General features: G+C 45.3%; 1 protein-coding gene across 2 annotated transcripts in view; it reads left to right on the plus strand.

Moving 5' to 3' along the window:
- The window catches only part of FAM151B (family with sequence similarity 151 member B), a 564,366-nt gene that overhangs the window by 123,313 nt on the left and 415,726 nt on the right, over window positions 1-25,327 (plus strand). For both annotated transcript variants that reach the window (XM_078675308.1, XM_078675309.1), the window contains one exon: window positions 3,069-3,234. In XM_078675308.1, the coding sequence (XP_078531434.1) occupies window positions 3,069-3,234 (166 nt within the window). The remainder of the gene's footprint in view (window positions 1-3,068; window positions 3,235-25,327) is intronic.

Below are 25,327 nucleotides of genomic sequence, written 5' to 3' on the forward strand. Positions count from 1 at the left end.
ATCCTACCGACTGTTGTCCATGCTGACGACGGACTATAAGATCCTGAGCACGATACTGGCAGCCAGGTTGTTGCACCACATGCAAGAACTGGTCCACAAGGATCAATCCGGGTTCATACCCACCCGTAACACCACCCACAATATCCGACGGCTGTTCAGACTGGTGACTGAACCGCCACCGGCGGCAAGGGCGCCCCTAGTGCTGTCAGTCGACATAGAGAAGGCTTTTGACAGCTTGGAGTGGGAGTACTTATACAGAGTAATGCGGTGTTTCGGCCTGGGCGACGGCTACATAAACTGGATGAACGTATTGTACTCCTCGGCGAGAGCACGGGTGAGAGTGGGCACGCTGGTATCACAACAGTATGAGGTGTGCCGCGGCACCAGACAGGGATGTGCACTGTCTCCCCTGCTGTTTGCATTGGCGGTGGAGCCTCTCGCGGCTGTGGCTAGAATGGGCGACTACTACAGAGGATTAGAATTCAGAGGGAACCACCACTTTATTTCGCTGTACGCGGACGACCTCCTCCTCTTTTTGGAGGATGCCGAAGGGGCGGTGGAAGGTGCGGAAAGACTACTGGCGCGCTTCGGCAGGCTGTCCGGCCTCAGAGTTAATTGGACCAAAACCTGTCTATTTCCCCTGCGGGAGGGAGAGAAGCAGCCCCCCACCAGCCGGCTGATTAGATGGGAGCCTAGTTGCCTGGACTACCTGGGAGTGCATGTATACCATGATGCCGCGAACATGTTGGAGGGCAACATAGGACGCTGCATTCGAGCCCTAAGGGGCAGTATGTCCTTCTGGGCCACCCTGCCGCTGTCAGTAACGGGTCACATATCTCTTCTGAAGATGATTGCCTTGCCCCGATTATTATACTACTTCAGGACACTCCCAGTTTGGGTGCCTGCCTCGATCTTCAGGCAGCTGAGGTCGTTGATAATCTCCTTCCTGTGGGGCACGGGCAGACGCAGGATATCGTTAGCGACGCTAACCCGCCCAAAAGACGAACGTGGCTTGGCGGTCCCAGACTTTGAGCTCTACTACCTGGCGGCTCAACTACAAACCTTTACGCAGGAAATAGCGAGGGTATTCCACGGTCCGGAACAGGAGAGGAACAATGGCACCCCCCGTCATGTGTTAGCTTACATCGCCCTTCAGCAGAGACTGGTACTCAGAGATTTGTCCCAGGAGGAGCGCACATTCCGACTATGCTGGAACCGCTCTCAGAAACGTGCAGGAGTCAGACACCCATATGCGCCCGAAATCCCAGGTGACAGCACTCCCACACGGGGGTGATTGGTCGCGTCTGCAGTTATGGGAGGAGGCAGGACTGCAGATGGTGGGGGACTTATACGATGACGGGGTACTGACCCCGTATCAAACGTTGCAGGACCGCTACGATCTCCCGAGAGGAGACTACTTATTACACGCCGCGGTGGTGAGGGCCATACAGGCACATTGGGGGGGAAGGACTAATTGAGCCAACGACAACATTGGCCTGCCAGTACACTATGATGTCGGCGGGCACCTTCAAAGCAGTGACGTGCCTATACTCGCGAATGTTGAACGAAACCCTTCAGCCCTTGGCGGCGTTAAAGGCCAAGTGGGAACTAGACCTGCAGTTGGAGATCCCAGACACCACGTGGACACAATTAGTGCGAAGAGCCAGGAAAAGCACGAGAAATGCACGATTCCAATTGATTCATTTCTATGTACTCCATAGAGCGTACCTTACCCCAGGTAAGATAAGGAAATACTTCGGGGCTGAGGAGGCTGCTTGCCCCAGATGCAATAAGATAGGAGCGGATCTGGTTCACATGCTGAGGGACTGCCCACACCTGCAGGACTACTGGAGGGAGGTAGGCAACACATTAAATGAGGTAGCAGACAGGGACTTACAGTACGATAAGGCTGTTAGTATACTTCACTGGTTCCCACATACGCCCAAGAATAAGATATCCAGCAAGTTTATAGACATGGGCCTAATCTTGGCCAAGAGGGAGGTGACCAAGGGGTGGAAATCGAAGACAGGTCCCACACACCGGAGATGGTTGAACGAATTTCTGAAATGGGCGGCTAGTGAGAGTACACTCAGGTACCAACTGGCTCGCCGCAAACCAGATGAGAGGGCCCAGGAAGCGGCGATGGAATGGGAGATCTTAGTGCAGGCGCTGCGAGATAGTTCAGCTGAGGCGGAAGAGGAGGAGGAACCTGCTAACGCAGTTGAAACAATCATAGTGCCGACACCCTCGCCAGTCACACACACCCAGCAAATGATAAGATTTTCCTGTTAACCACCACACAGACAAACTTTCCCGAGCTAGGCGCAGTGGGGGACACTGGGGGGGAGGGGACAGAGGGAGGGACTGCAAGACCAAATTAATGGAGAAAATTCGAAATTCATGAGAATTCTGGAGGAGTGGGGAGAAAACTTTAAAAGCAGACAGCGGAATTCCTCACACGACGACCATATTTGTTGAAAAATGTGAAGATGTAACAGATGATTGAGTGTCGCCGCCCGGCCTCCGGGATGTGGGCAGTACGGCTGTGTATACCACACGGAAGCTCGACTAAGGGGGGGCGAGGATTCTGCGGTAATGGAACTTATCCTGATTGATGTACTGTATATTTGGATCTGCAATAAAAACGTTTTAACAAAAAAAATAAGCACTTGGATGCTGTGTTCTCATTGTAATTTTATATAAAACCATTCAGATGATAATCGGAGGGCCGGATGAGAGTGTGAAAATGCAGGAGCTCAAACGCGTGCGAATAAAACAGATTTGAAAAAGTTTTACGCCATTTGTGTTACTAACGTTTGGATTGTGACCTAATGTTGATATGCCTGCTTTAAATAAACAGATGCAATAGAAATACTACATGAATCTATTACATATCTAACAATTCAGATATTTCTGTGAGACTCTGTGTTTCACTCTCTACTGTCTTGAGTAAATAAAAGAATCAAAGAGTGTCAGTAGATTTCCTCCCTGCCTCTCACTTGTAGTAAGTAATTCTAATGTCTACACCTGGGTTCTTAATGTTTCTGTTGCGCTCTTTAATCCACCAGGTGCTGCGCACATGATTGAAGCAGACATCCTCCTTCGAGGGCGGGGGTCCGGGATTGAGGAGCCAATCATGGCGCATCCTCCTCAGACGGACAGTGACATCACATTACATGAGTGGCTCAATGACATTCTGCAAACCAGTAAAGGGATCAAGCTGGACTTTAAGAGGTAATTTTAAATAGCATCGGACTCTGCTCCCTTTAATGGCCATAATTTAACCTTGTTACACTAACGACATGACATTCTTACAATTTGACTTACAGCGCACTTTCTGACTATATTAACAATGTTGCACCTATGTTGCCTTCTTGTTATCAGCCGTGTGGGTGACTTGTGGCAAAACTGCTTCTATAACAGTTAGAACATCTACCTTTACATCCTGGCTTCTTCCCACGTCAGCTTGTGGGAACAGCAGTTGGTGGCGGGACCAGAAACTCCTTCTGCAGCTGCTTAGTGTAGAGCTTTTGAAATTTGGATTTGAAACTGGTGGCCTTTTCTTGGGGCCCTTATTGTTCTGGTTGGTTTTTTTTTGGGGTGGGGTGGGGTGGGGACCTGTTGTTTTTAGTCCATCTCATTCTTCATATTGCTTAGCTGGGACCATAAAGTCCTGGCTTTAAAGCATGCTCATCGTGTTAACTGCATGAACAGACCTGCACAACCTCTACATGAGTTTTGAAAACAGTGATCTGAGGCTGCACTCTATGTTCTATCATCAGTATAAGCTGGAACCACCTGCTGATCCCTGAAGATACATGATCATTCTTCACTAGGAGGGCAGTCATTGGGCATGGGATCGAAGCTCCCTTTCTACAGTAAGGGAGTGAGGCTTCCCCCCCAGGTAGACTTTCATGCTTATTTCAGTCTCACTGGCACTATGTAATTGGGGCAACAACGTCCAAGGTCGCAAAGTTTCTGTAATCACATGGGAAGAATACCTTCCAGGTGGGAGCTCACTCCCCGCGGCAGGCCTATGCCATTATTGCCAGCTAGTGTTTCTAACTCTGATAGAGGATCCACCACTATTCTTTCGTGGCCACAATCCAGGAAGAGCACCAGTACACGCTCAACCTGAGTAAGGAAGATGTGCTTCCAGTTTAAAGTGGGTCAAGGCTGGATGGACATTGACAATCATTTCCTGCCGATTGCCAGTGCTTTCGAAATGGTTTTGGAAATATGACGTCCAAGCAAGTGTGAAGTTCTCTCAGTTGAAAGTGGCAGGCAGTGTTCTGTGTTTGTACCGTCTTTCCCTGTGTGCCCACTCTGTTATTTTAAGGGCCTTGCTCCATTACCTGGCCTGATGGTATGTGAGTTTGGGGCTTCAATCACAGTATGCGTCTGCGGCCCAACATGCTGGTGCGTTCCCGTACGTTGTGTTTGCTTCATTCAGCCCATTCAATTTAAGTTGTATGCAGCCAGACTTGAAAGCTAAACCTTGACCTAAACACAGAGAACAGCAGAAAAGTACACATTCCAAGATGGACCCAATATTTTTCATAGCAGACGAGTCTGCCATTAGATAGCAAATTCTGTACTACATTGTCAAGTTAAGCGCTGTCTATGTAAAAATGTTCTATTGAGATCACTTTTTAGTTCTGGCCTACAGACTGTTTTTGGCTCTTTGTTGGCAAATACCCACTGTGTGCAAAACTAGTACTTAAAGTACGCATGCGATCATGTGACCATTCATTTACTTTCTTGCCAGTCTTGTTTGCTTGCTTCTTATTCAGTGGTTTTCCTTCATCTTCTTGTATTTGTTCCTTCCTGGAGCACAGCTTCCTTACCATCCTTTTGATTAGATAACTTGCATCATGCCACTCCTTCCTATCAGGAAGAAAGCACCTGTTTTCTTTATTTTTCAGCACTTCAAGGGAATGGATGTGTTTTTGTAATTTTTCCTATGTGCTGCTTCGTCACTCACCCCCGACCCCCTCACTTTGTGTTGCTTCCTACAGCTCTTATGCTGCACCCTCAACCCTTCCAGGCTTTTTACGTCTCAGCCTGGCGAAAGCAGCGCATGCGCTGCGCTGCTATGCAAAGGCTTCTTGGAATCAATACGGATTCCGAAGCCATGTCCCATCTCCACCTTCAGCTTTGATTCTGGAAAGGCGGGATTTTAACTCTAGAGTCTGCTGATCATTCTCCAGAGTCCCATCACAGGTCGACTAGACCTTTTTACCTGCCATAGAGTGAATTAGGCAATCTGTCATAACAAATGAACAATTTAGAAATCCCAATTGCTTCCCCCAAGAACCCCATACCAAACTAAGTTTGAAAAGTTTATTACATAACCAAAAATAACTGCAGGTACAAACACCTCAGCAAGAGGTTCAGAAGGTAAACAGGCACTAATACAAACATAATCCTACGGAAAAGTCTCAGGCGACTGATGAACAACACCAAGATCAATTCCAGGACCATCAGACTAAACAAAATAGCTATAACCTGGGTTCTGGTACTCATCGGAATAAAAGACATAAATCCAGGTTAATCTGTCCCTACACTACTCTAAGTGACATCCCTACTCAACAATAGCCCAACCTAACCAAAGGTGTCAGCAGTGGTGACTTCAAAGAAGTTCACTCACTTCTCTCCAAGACTAGAGAAATTGTCATAGCTAGACTATTTACCAAGACCAACCACTCTCGCTGACTCCTCAGCCCATCTGCTCTGCCTCCACCCTCTGGGAGCTGTCCCTAATACGAAACCCCAAAATGCAAATGACACGCCTTTAGGTACGCCCTTTCCAAGGTGTCGATTACATGGAGTTTTCCACGTTGGCCTTCTTCCATCCTTGTCCGTTAAACGTCCTTGAGTCTCAGACTCTCGGTCGCTTCCAGTTGTATCTTCAAATTCCTGGTCTACTCCTCCATGTCTGAGTATAGCATTTCTAACTCTCATACACAATGGGCCCTTCTACTCTACAATCTACTGGGTGATGCACCTGCAAAAGAATATACCCACATAGGCTCACATTCTAATAATGTTGCAACATTTTCTAAAGCCTGTTTCATAAGCATTTCTACCGTTTATATGTTTAAGCAAAACATTTTCATACAGGCCTGCGCCATTTCCATAACTAGGCCTCAGCTAAACTTTAGGCCTTACGTTTAAATGAGCAATTCTATGTGTTCTCTAGGCCTTCCACCTTAACGACAAATGTATTTCCTCTATATTCGACTAATTTATTGAGTACATAAAGCATGATCACATTTCAGTTTATCAATCTGAAGACACTAGTAAATCAATTAAACACTCTTCTTAATAGTAAAAGATTTCATTTCAAAGCAGCTCTATATTGCAGCAAATATGAATTTGCACCTTGTAACGTTGGTTCTGCACTTCTCTGATACCAATTTACTTAAGTACTTGTCATACATTGTGTCTAAACATGATTAAAAGTCCTCTACATATGCGGGTGCTAACTACTTGTACATATGCTGCACCCCTACAAATTTCACTGTAAATGGCGCTCTCTCAGTTCCCCCCTTTGATGACCCGTGTCATCACCACCCACACATCTTCCTTAGGGTAAGATCCGACTTAAACTGAGCTTGTGGCCATTTTCCCTTGCTTGAACGATTCCAACGCTCTCAGGCTGCGGTATTGACTATCCTGCAGCCTTTCCATTCGCATCTCTTGCGCTCTCATTGATCTCGCCAACCTATTGGACCTGTACCACTTGTACAATCTTACCAAACCCCACAATCCAATCACACATGCCACTGCTATGATAAGGGGCTTCAGTACAAATCCAAGAAAACTCTTTCCTAAGTTGGCAAACCAGTTTCCAACTTTCCCAAATCCTTTGCCAACCGTCTCCCATGCATTCTCTTGCGTCAAGTCCTCAATTTCATAATGGATTGCAGTAATGTTGCTTATATATTTCTCCAGATCCTTAGAGTTGTCTGGTATATAAGTGCAACATTCTTGGACCTTCAAACGTTTACAGACCCCGCCCTCTTTTGCTAGAATGACGTCAAGGGCAAGACGGTTCTGTAAAACCATTGTCCTGATCGACAACATCTCACCCTCAACCAACACCAATGACTTGGCAGTATTCATTGACAATTCATCCACAACAGTTGCCAGCCGCCGTATCTTTGTCATTCAAAATGACACCCAACATAGGTATCGCTGCTCCAAACACATCTCCCACAATTGCTCCAGCACTTTCCCCTCGCTTTCCCCTCCTTTGAGACCCTCCCTCTAAGAGTTCGAAATCCTCAGTATGGTAAATTTTGGGAAAGATAATTGCTAGATAACACGTTCCATACCACTTCTCTGGCAATCTCACATACGCATTCTTTCCGCAGACAAAATACACAGTAGGAATCACCTGAACCACGCTCTTCAAGAAGTCCTTTGTGTAGTATTCTAATGTGAAGGTGTGGTCACACGTAGTCTGACCCACATACACATTTTCATAATACGTCTGTGGTCTGTGCAGACACAACTTCCCTTTCTGTACTTCATCCAGAGCTATTGGGCCATAACTCCCTCTTGACTTATGCTGCTTCTCTTCTTCGGTCCAATCTACCTTTCCTTGCCCTGAATCTCGCAACTTTTTCTGTTTCGTGTACCTATCTTCTACTTGTTCAATGAACTTCTTTTCTACGTCTGACAACGAACATGTCAGATTGTGTCGGTGTGCATACGGGGTGTCTAGCTCTCGAGTGGGAATGAAAAAATATCCGAGTCTGTCCTCTGACTTATAATAGTCCCACTTGTTCAAATGCTTATAGTTCGGAACTTCTGGCAACACAGCGTCATAATTCGAAAAGAAATATTCAAAGTGATTTCGCCCATAAAGGATACTAATCAGCAAACTACAGGATATTCCATATGTCAATGGAAGGTGATGGTATCTAATACCCTCATCTACTGAAGCTGGTAATTGCATACACACATAACAGTCCTTTGCATCCATCGCCTCAATGTATTCATACAACAGCTTTGCATAAGCATTCTGCCCAAAATTTCCTTTAGACAGATCTGTATGTAACCTACGACTTTCTGCAGCTAGTATGGCTTTCTCTCTTCGCTCTCTATCTTCTTTCTGGCTAGGGGTGGCAGGTGTCGGTGTCCCCACAGCCTTCTCTACTTGTTCGTGTGGTGCAAAATAAGAAACTAAAACTACTATAGCTATAAGGAGTATTACTCCTCCTAAAAGCGTGCCTACTATGCACTTGGCTCTATGATTCGGGTTTCCAGACGCCATGGTCTCAGTACAAAGTAGTTTGTTCTCGGAAAGCACCCAAAGTCTCTTTCTGTGCTATTTGAGTCTCTCGAACCACCTTGAAAAGCGGAAAGTCCCGTTTCAGTTCTTTTGTTTCCACGACCGACAACCTTAACCCTTCTCCGTCCTCTGTGGAAAAGTCCCTAAATTTGTTCTTCTTCCACTCGGCTCTAGGTTAAGTTCAACAGTTATTTACAAAATCTTTTCAGAAGTCTTTCAAAGCAATTCAAAGTTCAAAGTTCTCAATAGTCTATGATTATACTTGATCCGATTGCTTGCAACACATAATCTAAAAGTTCCATGCGGAGCACGACTTCATCATATACTGGCATGTCGGGTACAAACGTTGGAAAAATCATTCTTTCCAGGAGTAAATCACGTATCTTGCTTAGGAGAGGGGGATTGGGAATGGTGAGTGTCAATTTACCTTCGATTTCAAGTCCAGGAACCAACAGTATCACTTCCAGCTTAACATTTGGGATCGTACTGGTCACTGCTACTGACCTCACCCTCCCGGACCTCAGTACTCCCGGCATTGGTAATCCTAGCATAGGTAAAAGGGTAGGTCCACTCTGGGGCGGCGTATCTTTGGCAAGGTACTCTCACCCTCCTTGACCTTCTCGGACCCCCTTGTTCAGCTCCTTGTTCTCCCTCTTCAGGATCTGATTCTTCGGACACAGGAGCAAGATCTGTTTCGGAAGCCAATCTCACATTCATTCGCCTCCGTCTCTCGGGCCAATGATCCCCTGCACTTCTTGCCCTTCTTGTTCTCGTTCGCACCCCCTGTTCGTCTCCACTCTCGACCTCTTCTGCACTTAGATCGCCTTCTTCGCCACTTCCTCCCTCTGAGGCAGATTCTGTGTCACTTTCGTCTTGGCCGTTTCCTGCTTGATCAGGGGAGTCCCCAAGTTCTACAGGCACCCCCACTGCTTGACTCGCTCCCTCTAATGGATCTTCTTCTTCGTTGTTATTTTGATCTACGAGAGGAGCTGTTCTCTCCTTGGGTGCTGGGACTCGTCGGGTGTGAGAAGCATGAACCCAATTTGGCAATCCACCGCACTTCACAGCAGTAGTAGTGACTAGGATCACTTGGAAAGGTCCCCTCCAACATACGTCCAGGCAGCTCTTCCTGATGTGCTTCCGCACCAAGACCCAGTCACCAGGGCACAGGTCGTGGCAAAGGTCGCTAGAAGCCGGAATTTCAGCAGCCTGCACCTGAAGAGACACAGAACGCATGACATCAGAAAGTCCTCTGCAATAGTCAAGAATCACATCATCTGTGATATTCATCAAGGCAGTTGTAGGAATAGATGGCAGTCTCATAGCCCTCCCCATCAGCACTTCATGGGGCGAGAGCCCTGTCCTTCTGTCTGGGGTACTACGCATGCTCATTAGTACCAATGGCAAGGCATCGGGCCACTTCAGGGACGTGGATGAGCACACTTTTGCCATTCGGGCTTTCAAGGTCCCATTGATTTGCTCCACTATGCCAGAAGCCTCTGGTCGATAGCTACAATGCAGTCTCTGGTCAATATTCAGGGCAGAGCAAAGCATCTTCACAACTTCGCTATTAAAATGTTTTCCTCTGTCCGATTCCAAAGAGGTCGGAACCCCGAATCGTGGCACTAGCTCCCTCAACAACATTTTTGCTACTGTGAGTGTATCGCACCTACGAGTGGGATATGCCTCAACCCATCTAGAAAACACACACACAATCACCAAGACGTACCTGAGGCGATTGCACCTCGGCATCTCGATGAAATCTATCTGCATCCTATAGAAAGGTCCACCAGACCTCCCAATGTGACTCAATGTAACAGGTGTTCTTTTCCCAACATTCAGCTGTTGACAGGTTACACATCTCTGACATACTGCTTCTGCGGCCTGTCTAAATTTTGGGTTGTACCACGTTTGTCTGAACACACGCACCATCGCATCCCTTCCCAGATGCACAGGGCCATGTATCTGTCGTGCCATTGCACTCACCAACTCATTCGGTAACACAGCTCTTCCATCAGCTGAAACCCACATGTCCAAATCTCCCTTGACACAACCAGCCAATTCCCACACCCTTTTTTCATAATCAGATGTCTGTCCTTGCATGTCTCTCAGCTCTTCCCAAGTGTCTGCCACCTCAAGCATCATGCTTAGTTCGGTTCTTTCCCTCAATGGTTTGTTCCGTAAAGGAATATCCCTGCTCTGCACAATAGCGTGCAACTTCATCAGCATAACGGTTCCCTTGTGTCACAAAATCCGTTCCCTTTGTGTGTGCTGTGCATTTTACCACAGCTATTTCTGCAGGTCTTTGCAAGGCCTCCAGCAATAACCTGATAAATTCACCATTTCTGATTGGGGAGCCCGATGATGTCATGTAACCCCTCTGGGACCACAACTGGCCAAAGTCATGAACCACCCCAAATCCGTACTGGCTGTCCGTGAATATGGTGATCTTGATGCCGTTGGCTGCTAAACAGGCGCGTGTCAATGCAATTATCTCAGCCACCTGAGCAGAGTGTACTCCTTCCAGGCAAGCTGCTTCAATTATTCCAGAAATCGTGCAGACAGCAAAGGCTGCTCTCAACTGACCAGTATTGTCTCTTACACATGAGCCATCCACAAAATAAATTTCATCAGGGTCTGTTAATGGCACATCAACAATATCCGGTCAATGTTTGGTGCACAGTTCAGTTACATCAAGACAATCATGGTCTTCCCAATCATCTTCTATATCATTTGGTACTGGTAACAAAGTAGCAGGATTCAAGACAGAGCACCTCCTGAGAGTCACATTTTCCGCAGCAAGTATAACCTGCTTGTAGCGTGTGAGCCTGTTATTGGTCAAGTGCTGCGTCTTGGTCCTGGTCATCAACAATTCCACAGAATGAGGTACATGCACTGTCAGTGGATATCCCATCACAATACTCTCACACCTTTCAATGCTGACACCTGTTGCAGCAACGGATTTGAGACATCCGGGCAACGCTGCGGCTACTGGATCTAAGGTAGCCGAGAAGTATGCAACTGGTCTACGGACTCCTCCATGATCTTGCACTAAGACTGCCAATGCACACCCCTCCCTCTCGCAGCAGAACAATGCAAATGATTTGGTGTAATCGTGCATTCCCAGAGCTGGAGCGCGACACAGGTCCTCTCTCAGCTCCAAAAAGCCATCATACAATCTGTGTCCCATGGTACCGGATCACTCACGTCCTTGTGCGTCAGTTTCTGCAGTGGTTTCGCTTTCAGAGAAAAGTTAGCAATCCACTGTTGGCAGTAGCCAACCATACCTAAGAACATCCTGACCTCTCTTTGAGTCGAGGGCACACTCATTCTCATGATAGTTTCAATTCTGTCAGGTGACACCTTTCTCTTCCCCATCTCTATTCTGTGGCCCAGATACTGCACTTCCTGCAGGCAGTACTGTAATTTACTGGGAGATACCTTGTGTCCATTAGTCCCCAGATGGTTCAACAAGGCAATGGTATCAATCCTACAAGCATCTTCGGTGTCCGACGCAACAAGGAGGTCGTCTATGTACTGCACAAGAACGGAGTTCTGCGGCAGTACTAGACTCTCAAGATTCCTTTTCAGCAATTGATTAAAGATCGATGGACTCTCTGTATACCCTTGTGGGATACGACACCATGTTAAAACTCGACTCTCTATTTTAAATGCGAAAAGAAATTGGCTTTCTTCGTGCAATGGGATAGAAAAGAAAGCCTGACACAAATCAATCACAGAAAACCATTCAGCTTGGAACGGTATCTGAAACAGTATCACTGATGGATTCGGTACCACTGGACAGCATGGAACAACGATGTTGTTAATTTTTCGTAAATCCTGCACAATCCTGAACTTCCCACTTGGTTTCTGCAACCCCATTATCGGAGAGTTACAGGGACTTCCCATAACCTCCTTCAGAATTCCCTGTCTAACCATGGACTCAATCACAGGTTTTATACCTTCAAGTGTTTCTGGGGTCAGCTTGTACTGGGGAGTTCGAGGAAATTCAACATTCTGTCTCACCTGAATTCTGACTGGCTCTACCCCCTTAATCAATCCAATCTCCTCTCCTGTGAAGTCCCAGACTTCTGGGGAGACCGAGTCTCTCAAGTCCCAAGGGAGTTCCTCCACAGTTATAGCAGGGTACAACTCAATGCACGTATGCGTATTTGCAACCTTAAAATCAGCATCATCATCGTTAGTCTGTAATTCCACTCCCTTTGGGGTACAATAGATGGTGCAATTAAGTTTGCACAAGAGATCTCTTCCTAACAGGCACACAGGACTGGAATCGCACACCACGAACTGGTGTCGGTCACTAAAACTTCCAATCTTTACAGGGACTGGCTCAGTCAGGGGGTTTGTCATTCTTCTGTTTGCAACTCCTACAACTTGGATGGTCTGTCCTGAAAGGGGTAAGTTGGGGACCACCGCAGACCTCACAGTGGACCGAGAGGCGCCAGTGTCAACCAAAAAAGTGGTGGGATGGCCATCTACATCTGCCTCTACAAAAGGTCCTCTCTGGTCTACCTCTAGTACAGCTCCTAGAGTACAGCCCTCCTCCCCATCCACATATCATCCTGTCACTGGATCAAATTGGTAACACTCGTCCCCTTCCACTATGAAAGGCATCTGCTTATATACCTTGCTACCTGTTGAAATCTTCGGTGCCTGGGGAACTGGAGCCCTAGGGGCTGACGTCCCCCCTTGTGTCGTCTGGGATTTGGTCACTGTCACCTTCCGTACCGGGGGGGTTTGTACTTCCTCCTCCTCCTCTTCCTCCTGTACCTGATTGTCAGGCTTATGGGGACACTCGTGTCTCCAATGCCCCACCTTGTGACATTGATGGCACTTAGTTGTCTTTTTCAGGGCCTCTATATCTATCCTAGGTCTCGGACCTTCCTCTCCGTCCCTCTTCTGCCCCCCTGATCTCCTTCCCATGGTGCCATTGCCTGACTGACCCTGTCCTCCCGCTTGCATCTGTACTAACATCAGTTTGTTCTTAAGCTTCTTTGTCTTCGAGTCTATCTCGTCACTGCAGTACCTCGCATACCTCAAAATCTCATCTAGGGGTTTATTTTGCCAACAGATCAGATGTTGCTGTATCATAAGGCAAATATCAGGCCTTAGTCCTAGGACAAATTTGGATACAAACTGTCCCATATCCTTTGGGTCCATCACATCTAGCCCACTGTACTGCTTAAAGATCAGCAATAACCTCTCATAGTATTCATGCACTGTCTCTTTTGGTTCCTGTCTAGTCCGATCTATTTTCACCCAGTCTATGTCCTGTGGTGGTACCTTAGTCTTCAGCCACGTGATCGCCTGCTCATACTTTGCCATTACCCTAGGTGACGGTCCATTTGTGGTGCTATCTCTCTCTGGCTCCGCTGTGGGCCATTCGACACTGACTTTGCATGCTATCCACAAATCACTTGGGACCACAATATCAAACAGTGTGTTTAAATCAATCCACAGCACCTTTGAGATTTTAACGAACCTCTCTACCTGCTTGTACCATTCCACTGGACTCTCTCTCAACTTTGGGAATGTGTTCGTAACGGGAACCAGATCTCCCCTACTCCAGGGTACGTGTACATAGCCTCCATGAGGCACCGCCCGCAAGGGGTATGCTTCTGCATGCATCAACCCTCCTCCCGGAGATGTCTCCAGAACGCTCCTTCTAACACTCTTTCTCTTTGACCACCTTTCCTCCCATTTCTCCAGAGGGGACCACGTTCGTATTCCCACAATCAGCTCCCTGATGTGAGTTTTTAATCCGATCACCCTCTTTTTTTCTAGATCTTGATCTGAATACTGTAACCGGTGGCCACTCTGCAAAGCTTTCGTTTTTGTCAAATCTACGCTGTATTTATTTGCCAATTCCGAGAGCTTCTCATGAGCAGCCCTAGCCCTCCGTGTAACATCCTTCGCTACAAACAGTAGCTCATCTGGTTCATATAGTTCAATTCTCTCTAGTGGCAATGTACCTTCCACTATTTCCTCCACTTCTGTTTTCAGCCTCAGCACATCTATTCTTCTTGCCTTTATCACAGCCCTCAATGTACCTTGGCTGGTAGTTCAAGTCAAGTCAAGAAATACTTTATTCGGTTCAATTTCAGAAACCACAAAAGTACAAAAACACACAAAATGGTCCAACATGGTTACATAAAAATACAAAAAAAGGGGAAAAAGTACCCATTTTTTTTTTTTGTTTAAAAAGAGCTAACACATACTGTCAATATTAAAAAACAATGATGCATATTTCATTTAATTAATAAAAAGAATTGTAAAGAAGTTTTTTAGAAAAACTTGATTCAAGTTGTGAAGATTAGTATTTACGATAGTACATCTAGGACCAGGTGATCTTTTTACCGAGTCTCACCGCTATTGTAAAAAAACTAGCTACATTGTAAATTTCCCATATATCTGATAGTAATTGGAGATATAATAAAGCTGGCTTGACTTGCCTAAACCCTTTCCCTTTTAGCAGGGGTAAAATGAATTTTTTCCAAATATCCTTAAAATGATCACAGAAAAACAAAAAGTGAACAGTATCCATAATCGAAAAGCCATCACATGTACACAAACCTAGATCAGAAGGCTTGGTCCAACCTGGACAGCCGGAAATTAGCAGATGAATTTTATCTAATCGAAACTTAGTTAAAAGGAATCTATGATTTGAGTTATTAACAACTTTTAGATAAAGTTCCAGATCATGTCCAGAGGATGCAATCAGTTGGTGAGACCTGACTGATGGCTTTAACAGCTCCAGACCTTCTCTGTCCATCCCTCGGTTCAACAGAAAAGTGTTTTAACCCACTTCAGGTCACCTTTCACCAAGTTAGATGGTTTAGTAAACAGTTCAGGCCGGCCTAGCTTTACACATAGTTGTTGTACATATTTCAGCCAGGAGATCTTGTCCCAATAAACTAGCTTTAGGCAATCCTTAAAAATTTCATGGTTCACTTCCAGTTCCTGGTTAAGCCAGACTGATATCCATTTTAATAAAGGGGCCATGGCGATTCGATCTTCCAGATAGTCCACGCCGCATTCCTGATGTACTATAAAGCCGGCAGTGGATCTTGGCAGGGAGAGAATTGTTTTAAGGAAATTGTCTTCTATAATCTGAAGCATTTTAACTGGCCTAAATCCCCACAAGTCTGCACCATACATGGCAATAGCAATGCACTTAGCAGCATATACCTTTAAAACTGCCTCCAAAGGTTTCACCCCCAGTTTACGTGAAAAGCCCAGCACTGCAGCAATGGAACGTGCAAAGGCATTTTTTTTCTCCAACAATTGGGGATGCCACGTCGAACAATCATCAAATACAACCCCCAAATAAGGGAATCTGGAGACTCTTGTCAATTTATGGCCATTACATTGCAGTGTCATTACGTTTTTCTTGGCCTTCCCTTTCTGGGCCACCACCATAACATGGGATTTGCCATAATTAACACTTAAATCAAGATTTATCATAAAATCATAAAATGTACTTAACAGGCATTGAAGACCTACTGCAGTTCTAGCTAGGAGAGCAGCGTCGTCCGCGTATAATAATGCGGGCAATAGGTACTTCCCTGCCCTCAGGATGTCCTTACATGCTGCTCCCAAAACACTGCCCAGATCATTTATATATAATGTAAAAAGCAGGGGAGCTAAAATGCAACCCTGCCTTACACCATTGGTGATGCTGATTTTACCCATACAGTTACCCTTTCTGTCATAACGTACTTTAGCTGTAAGGTCCCTATGGAGGTCCGCTAAGAAATACACAATGTTAGGATCTATTCCAATTTTGAGGAGCTGGCCCCATAACTTGGATCTGTTTACTCGATCAAATGCCGAGGACAGATCCATGAAGGCAATATACAGGCATCCTGGCGGCTTCGCTATTGTATATTTCCCAATGAGCAATTGCAGATTCAAGCTTTGGTCTATGGTACTACGCCCCTTTCTAAAACCATATTGTAGGGGAGAGAGGGTATTGTTATCCTCTAACCAGTCTGTCAGTTTACATAAGACCACTCTCCCTAGGACCTTTACAGCGGGATCTATAAGGGATATGGGGTGGTAATTTCCAGGGTCACCCCTATCCCCTTTTTTATAAATAGGGACGATCACTGACTGGGACCATGTATCTGGGATGCCTGTTTTTGAGATTCTATTAAAAACATTTGCTAAAATTTTGGACCAAAATGTGATATTAACTTTAAAAAGGTCAGAGGGAACGCCATCCGGCCCTGGAGCCTTATTACTAGTCATTTTACCGATAGCTACAGCCACCTCACCCTCCTCAACTGTTAAAATGTAAGGCAGCCTGGAAAATGTGGTTGAGGCCTCTATCCCCAAGATCTCTTGTTCATAAACTGACTTAAAGTGCGAGTGCCATTTGTCTTCCTGTATTCCACAATCCAGCTCATTATTTCTTGAGTTAGCAAAATAGGGTTGGTTGACCACCGCCCAGAACCTAGCGCTACTTTTCAACACATCAATTGATGTCAAATCAGCCCAAGCGTCCTCTCTAATCTCACGGCGCCTTCTTTCAACAACTGACTTATATTCTTTTCTGAGAGTGGCCACGAGCAGTCTGTCCACTGGTTTGGATTTAAGGGCCACTTTAAGTTTACGGTTGGCCGCTGAACAGTTCTTATCAAACCAGCCTCCCTTCCCTTGACCTTTGCTTTGTCCCTGACATGTCAGGTTGGAGACAATGTCGAGGCAAACCTTTTGATACGCCTCCACTACTTCATTGTCCCCTGCTTGATCATCCATACAAAGCTTTAGTTCCGCCCGGCTACTACTACACAGATTACTGAAAAATTCCTCTGGAACTACCTTGCACCACTTAAGTCTACGGGCTTGGTCGGTCAGCCGCAAGTCTTGTTTGTCCACCAAATTCGGCCTGCTTTCCCCAATTACATTTTTTACCCTTAATACAACTGGATTATGGTCGCTAAAATGAGACCGCACAGCTGAATAACTAATAATATTGCTTCCACAACTACTGCTTAAAAAAATATAATCAATCACGGACCCGCTACCATGTCCTGTAAATGTAGGAATTTCCTCATCGGGCCCAATTGGTAGCATCAGCCCGTTTTCGGCCAGCAGGGTTTCCAGGAAAATGCCCTGGTCTGAGTGCTCAAAATGAATATTTTCCTCATCCGGAAGACCAAGTATAATATTGGAAGGACAATTGTCCTGGCAGCCATGGACGTTAAAATCCCCCATTAACATGATAGAACAATCAGCCTCTGACGACTCTTTAAATTTAAGGAGAAAGGAGTTTAACATCATCAGATTACTAATCGAATGAGCCCTATCAAAAGAATTATAAAAATTCACTACTAGGACATTGTGCAGACCCTTGCGGGTAATTTGGACCGCGAGACAGTAGGGACAGCCAGTGACTATTTCTTTATAGGTACCCGAAATTTTAGCGGATACTAAAGTAACCAAGCCCCCTCGTGCTCGCCCCCGAGTAGAGGTAACAGCTGGGAGGAAAAAAGTAGTATAACCATCAACTATGAGTATATATTTGCGTGTCCCAGGTTTCCTGAATGGCTATTATATCCAGGGTGCCTATGAAATCCCTCCATATGGGGTCATCGACTTTACTCCTGAGACCAGCACTATTCCAGGATGCCACAATAATCTCCCCCCTCCCCACTACTTTTTTCTTTTTAGTGGACAACGCTTCCCCTCCTTCAACACCCCCATTAACGATTGGGAGTAAATCATTGTCTGACTCCTGCACAACCTGAATAATATTTTCATTTTGTGATGAAGTTGAGGGGATATTTTGCGTCAAGCTGAGCAGTGTGCCCTGTTTTTGTCAATCGACCCAATCCAGATGTGACAGGCATTCATAGCGGTTGGCCAGATTAAAATCACTTTCATACCCGTTCACAGGCTGGTAGTTCCATTAGAGCCTTTCCCGCCACTGTCCTGAGTTTCTCGCCTATTTTCCTCAGGTGTGTTCGGGGGAACCCTTCGGTTCTCCCAGCCTTCTCGAACCCACTCCTGCCTACCATCGCTAGAGGTGTGATGGGATGCCCCCCTATTCCCCACCCCTTCTCGTTCCCACTCTTGCCTGCTTTCACTAGGCGCACAGTGGGATATCATCCTTTCTTCCTGGTTGTCAGACCCAAAGACATTCCTGGATCTATCACTCTGAGTGTCCACAACCGTTTCCCACGTTCTCAAGTCTGGCCTTAATTATCTCATCGACCTCGGCCTCGGTCCCCTTAGATCCGTTGGTCCCCTCCAACCCGTCTGTCTTTCCGAGGAGTCTGTCGATGCCACCAAATGAGTGCTTCTGTCTACTGGCGTTGGCAACTGCCTCCACCCTTCTTCTGTCCCGTTACTCCTGTCTTCACTGGTGCATCTCTCACTCCCCCTTTGCAACGGATTCTCGACTTGTTTCTGCTCTGGGTTGTACACTGATACTATGGGACCTATGGTAACCGGTACCGTAAGCGCATCTGGCAATTTCTGTGAGTGGACACCCTCTTCTACCCAGACCTTCTGCACTGTAAATCGCCCCACTACTCTCGTCACTGGGGAAGGTGGAGGTGCCTTTTCTCCCTTCACTGGATAAAATATATCCTCTGAGGCGCTCTTATCACTCACCATTTTGACCCCACCATCCCCATCTGAATGGTCCCCGCATTTGGCTGACATTGGCGTTCCCCCTAACTCGGGATTGTATGGAGGTGGTCTCTCTGCCAACATCCTCTCTATCAGGCCATCGTCTGTCTCGCTGTCCTCATCCTCGTCTTCTGTATTTCGCCTCTGTGCATCTAGCAACGGGTACAATCTATCTCCTTCTATAGTCTGTACCCTCCATCTCTTTTCCATGGCATCCCATCTCGCATCTTGGACTGCCTTAACTGATCGTTTCACTCTTTCTTGTCGCCTATCTCTGCCCCTGTCATGGGCTGCCCTGATCCATGCATTTAACGCTTCAAATTGTGTTGGTCTGGGCAAAGGTCGCAACGCAGCCATAATCGCTTTCAGCTGATACAACACTTCTAGTCTAAACGTCCCGTATTTCGGGAAAGTTAATTCTTCATTTCCATCTGTCATCTTACACCAGGTATCACGCCACAATATGGTATGCAACCCAACATTCGTAGCCATGTAATGAGCTGGAGTATCCTCGGGTGGAGCCTCCTCCCCACCCCGAGGTTCTATCTTGTTTTCGCCTTTGAAACATTTCCGCAACACCTTAAAACATTTCATGATGAAAAACCAAAACGTTTCCCTGTTCCACAGCGCGTGTTTACTTCCTGATGACAATCCACCAATCTCAGCGCGGCTTCGCACTAACCGCCCTATCTCAGCGCGGCTCCACACCAACCGACCAATCTCAGCGCGGCTCTGTCTGACGTCACTCGCCTCCGTTTCGCAGCAGTTCCCCTCCTTTCTCCGTACTTCTCGCGGTCTCGCATGCGTCCCAATCATACGCTGAAAATGATTACTTCCGACCAAGCAACCACTTCCCAGACTGTACGGCCACAGTCTAACTGTAATTGTCACCTGTACTGGCAATTGTCTGTCCGCGAACGATCGGGCAATCGCCTCACTGATAGGTTACAAACTCACGGCAACTTCCGACCAGCGTTCGTTACCCACGCACTCACACATTCGTTCCCCCTATCTCGGTCCTGCGGGCGATTAATGGTACCTCATAACCCCCTTAACAATGGTCGACAATTACTATGGGTGTTCGATACACCCGGACCAATTGGACTCTTCCTGAACCCAAGATTTTCACTGGTTGCGCGCGCTCACAACCTGTTCCTCTTTCACACTACAGGCATTCAACTCCGCAAGACAATACAACACACAATACAACATAACACCGCAATCTAGCAACGCATGACCCTTTTCATACTCACTCTCCTTCGACCTGCTGCTTTCTGCCGCACTGTCACTCTTCGTCAGTTTTCGTGGAACGCCGTCCTCCATCTGCGATTCTCTGGACACTCATCCTTGGTTCCATGGGCCTCGGGGAAATCTCAACCTACTTCTGGATTACCCTCACTCTAGAAGGTAAACCATCCTACTCTGCTACCAACTGGAAAGGCGGGATTTTAACTCTAGAGTCTGCTGATCATTCTCCAGAGTCCCGTCACAGGTCGACTAGACCTTTTTACCTGCCATAGAGTGAATTAGGCAATCTGTCATAACAAATGAACAATTTAGAAATCCCACTTGCTTCCCCCAAGAACCCCTGACCAAACTAAGTTTGAAAAGTTTATTACATAACCAAAAATAACTGCAGGTACAAACACCTCAGCAAGAGGTTCAGAAGGTAAACAGGCACTAATACAAACATAATCCTACGGAAAAGTCTCAGGCGACTGATGAACAACACCAAGATCAATTCCAGGACATCAGACTAAACAAAATAGCTATAACCTGGGTTCTGGTACTCATCGGAATAAAAGACATAAATCCAGGTTAATCTGTCCCTACACTACTCTAAGTGACATCCCTACTCAACAATAGCCCAACCTAACCAAAGGTGTCAGCAGTGGTGACTTCAAAGAAGTTCACTCACTTCTCTCCAAGACTAGAGAAATTGTCATAGCTAGACTATTTACCAAGACCAACCACTCTCTCTGACTCCTCAGCCCATCTGCTCTGCCTCCACCCTCGGGGTGCTGTCCCTAATACGAAACTCCAAAATGCAAATGACACGCCTTTAGGTACGCCCTTTCCAAGGTGTCGATTACATGGGGTTTTCCACGTTGGCCTTCTTCCATCCTTGTCCGTTAAACGTCCTTGGGTCTCAGACTCTCTGTCGCTTCCAGTTGTATCTTCAAATTCCTGGTCTACTCCTCCATGTCTGAGTCTAGCATTTCTAACTCTCATACACAATGGGCCCTTCTACTCTACAATCTACTGGGTGATGCACCTGCAAAAGAATATACGCACATAGGCTCACATTCTAATAATGTTGCAACATTTTCTAAAGCCTCTTTCATAAGCATTTCTACCGTTTATATGTTTAAGCAAAACATTTTCATACAGGCCTGCGCCATTTCCATAACTAGGCCTCAGCTAAACTTTAGGCCTTACGTTTAAATGAGCAATTCTCTGTGTTCTCTAGGCCTTCCACCTTAACGACAAATGTATTTCCTCTATATTCGACTAATTTATTGAGTACATAAAGCATGATCACATTTCAGTTTATCAATCTGAAGACACTAGTAAATCAATTAAACACTCCTCTTAATAGTAAAAGATTTCATTTCAAAGCAGCTCTATATTGCAGCAAATATGAATTTGCACCTTGTAACGTTGGTTCTGCACTTCTCTGAAACCAATTTACTTAAGTACTTGTCATACATTGCGTCTAAACATGATTAAAAGTCCTCTACATATGCGGGTGCTAACTACTTGTACATATGCTGCACCCCTACAAATTTTACTGTAAATGGCGCTCTCTCATTCGTGCGCGTCGTTTGGCGTCACAAATTATACCAAAGCCAGTGCAATGATTGCACCGAAGGCATGTCAATCCCTCATTGTTGCCACCCTGTCTCCTTTTAGCCACGCCCACCGGGATTGGATCTCTTACCGGCGGCGTGACACAGTAGGTTCATTATTAGCTTTCTGCACTTTTTTTCAAAACATTTGCGTGTACCACCAACGGTCCTTCATGGGAGAAGCACAAAGTGAAACTGAGGTTGAACACATGACGTTGTACTGCAAGGACTGTAGCAACGCTTCGCTACCCCTCAATCCCTGTATGTTTATGTGCATCTACTTTTCTGATCAATTTTATCACTGGCTTCACTAGCGCCACCTCTTCAGTAACTACCATGCGAAGGTCAGGCAGCAGCCACATTGTCGGATTTGAGTTGTACGTTTATTTCATATTGACTGAATAGCCTGCTCCCTCTCGTCCGTGTTGCAGAGAACCCAAGGTATACAATAGATTTGCCTGCCATTGACTATAACAGTCTCTCTGATGGTGACTACGATTCCGCACGTGTCACGGCATCCGCAGACTTGTTATAGGACTTGTGCCCTGCGCCAAACCCCTCCTCGCGACCGCCACTGCAGGCATAAGTGCGGCCCTTGATCACATCGCAGACCAATTTTTTGGCCCCTCGGAAAATGTTTGTGACTACCCATGCTGTAGAGAAACATGTTGGATTCTCAAGCTGGTGAGTGGTCTTCGAAGGTCGGACCGCCTACATCTCACACCATCAGTCTACTTTTTGAGTCCCCCCTCGCCTTCAACTCACCTTATCACTAAAGGCTTCTCGAGAGGACTTCATTTTCAGGTCTCGCCAATTTGTAGCAGTGATTTAAAGCCATTTATGGATCACACGCAGTCAATCACACACAGCGTCTGTGACTGACTCCCAGATTTATCTTCATGTCACCAATAGAAGTGATCGATGCTTCACCCCTGGCAGGTCTTCTCAGAGGAAAGGACGCTGATGAGATAAAATTGAATTGTGCTAAAACTAAACTGCTAATTCCTGCTTCTCGCCCCTGGATTCCACTCTCGGATCTCCCCCCCCCCCCCCCCCCTTACCCCAGTCCCCGGCTTTTCAGCAAATGAATTACGACAGAAGCGAATGCATTGGTCTCAAGGAAACAAAGCCATTCTCCGCTCCAGGCACCTCCCACGTGCCATTATTCAAGGTGTCGCTCGCATCTAACCTGCGCTGTGATTTGGGTAGCAGAAATTACCAAAATATTAAAAACTGTACAAGTGCCTATCTATCATATTATCAAATAAGTTGTTTCATATACCATCCTTAAACTGTTATTCATGTGCTTTGAATCACAAATTTAAACCTTCGAGCTCGGAGGCACTGATGTTATGGTCTGTGAAAGGATGAAAGGCAGCGCCCTCTTCAGGTCACACACATACTTGACGACTTGTGCATTACCTTGCTGAGTTATCTCAGTATTTCACAGATTCGCCACCGAGAGCATGAATGTGGAGCCTGTAGGGAAACATGGTGGATTATCAGCCAGATGAGTGGTCCTCGAGGGTCGGCCCTCCTACATCTCACACTTGCAATGTCTACTTTCTTGAGTCCATTTCCATTTAACAACTTTATTATTATATTCTATATATAATCATAGATTATATATCTATGTTTGAATAATAAAACCAATCATAGATATAACTACTCAAACTGTCTAGGAAGATATTTACATAGTACAGTGGAGTGGTGTACAGGGTAATTTACTAGAATATATATATATATATATATATATATATATACACATACATACATACATACATATATATATATGTATATATATATATATATACATACATACATACATACATACATACATACATACATACATACATACATACACATACAAACAAATAAATCCAGGAAAGAGCAAGATTCCCTGTCGGCGAACTGCTAATCAGGAACGGACCACCACAAAGTTTTGAAGTTTCTTAGTGCATTTTATTCCAGCCTTCACACAACATATATATATATATATATACACATACACACACACAACATATATTTATATATATTCACATAAAAAACAAAGGTTAAAGTAGCATTAGAGTTAGAGGAATCAATGTACGACGTTACCCCGCAGCCCAACACTCCGCATACCATCACCCCGCAATTTTGACACGGCAAATGCCATAACTCCGCAAGATATTATAACGAAACCAACATAACGAAAAATGCATTTAAACAGTTAAAAGTACATTTTCAACGCAGGTTTTCACAACGCTTGCTATTGCCACGAAAATTTAAGGCTAATGTAACTTAACTACTGAGACGGGATGACAGGCAAAACAGGGGTTTTGGGTGGGTAACTATTTTAAATAATACTCGAATATTTTTTTTAAATGTCATCTAAATTAGTATGCGGGGTAAAAGGATTGCAGGGTAAAAGGATTTGTTGTAAGGGATTCGTTGTCAAGGATATTTACTAGTTTGTACAGTTCAAACCCACTGTGAATCAAGCCAGAAAAAGTGTTGTGATGCACAGAGACAGAGGACCAACTCAGGGATACTTCGATACACTAAGGAAAATGACGATATGCTAGCACGTCACATTTCCACAAAATATAAGGTCAGAACCAGTTTTGGCACCTTCCAAAAAGTCTACTGCATCATGAGGATTTTAATATGACTATTGACACTTTCTATTGACCATTTCAGTACTGCAAAAATTAGTATACCACTAAGGAAGACCAGCCCTACATTCTGTAGATCTTCAGTCCACATAGAAACAGGTATTATAAATCATCCTTATTCAGCAACTTACATCATGTGTCTCACAGCTCACCTGCATGGGATGGTTGGATTCTATCAATTTCCATTCTCCTGAAAATTCACTCTGTATCGCCACTTCAATCCCATTTATACTTTACACATTATAGCTACGCTTCACCCTTTTCTCAACTGCACACATATTTCCTTTCATCCCTTCTTCTTTTCACCATCTTATTCCCCTCTTGCTCCCAGTTTAGATGTAATCATCACTTAACATATTGCTAGTTGTAACCCATACCAAACTGTAACGATATAGTATTTGTCATCATGGCTCAAGGAGCGTTACATCTGTACTTAGACACTTTAGATGGTTAAGATTAATGCACTGCAAGATACTGTTCTGTTAAGCTATTGCCTGTTGTGAAGACATTACACAAAGTTATTTTCTGTCATAGATGTTACCCAAATTTAGCACTGTTGGTTTCATAAAGCATGAAACAAAATTTGCTGTAACTGACGTTTCAATTGTCAAGCATGCATAGGTATTTTAATATAGACTATGTTTCCATCATCTCTAGGAATCTGTGGCCCGATTTCCTAAAGAAGGCGCTGTTCTAGTGCCGAAACGCGCGTCAGAATTAATCTCAGTCTTGCCGCATTTCTATCGATTGGATCATATAAAAATATCTCCTTATTTTAATCAGTGATTATGATGTACTGTATATTGTTTGTCAAAAATTATTTGTTCAGATTTGAATGTGTTTTTATCTTTTTTCATTTTTAA

This window comes from Lissotriton helveticus, chromosome 2_1, assembly GCF_964261635.1.
Source record: "Lissotriton helveticus chromosome 2_1, aLisHel1.1, whole genome shotgun sequence".
In the NCBI taxonomy this organism is placed as follows: domain Eukaryota; kingdom Metazoa; phylum Chordata; class Amphibia; order Caudata; family Salamandridae; genus Lissotriton; species Lissotriton helveticus.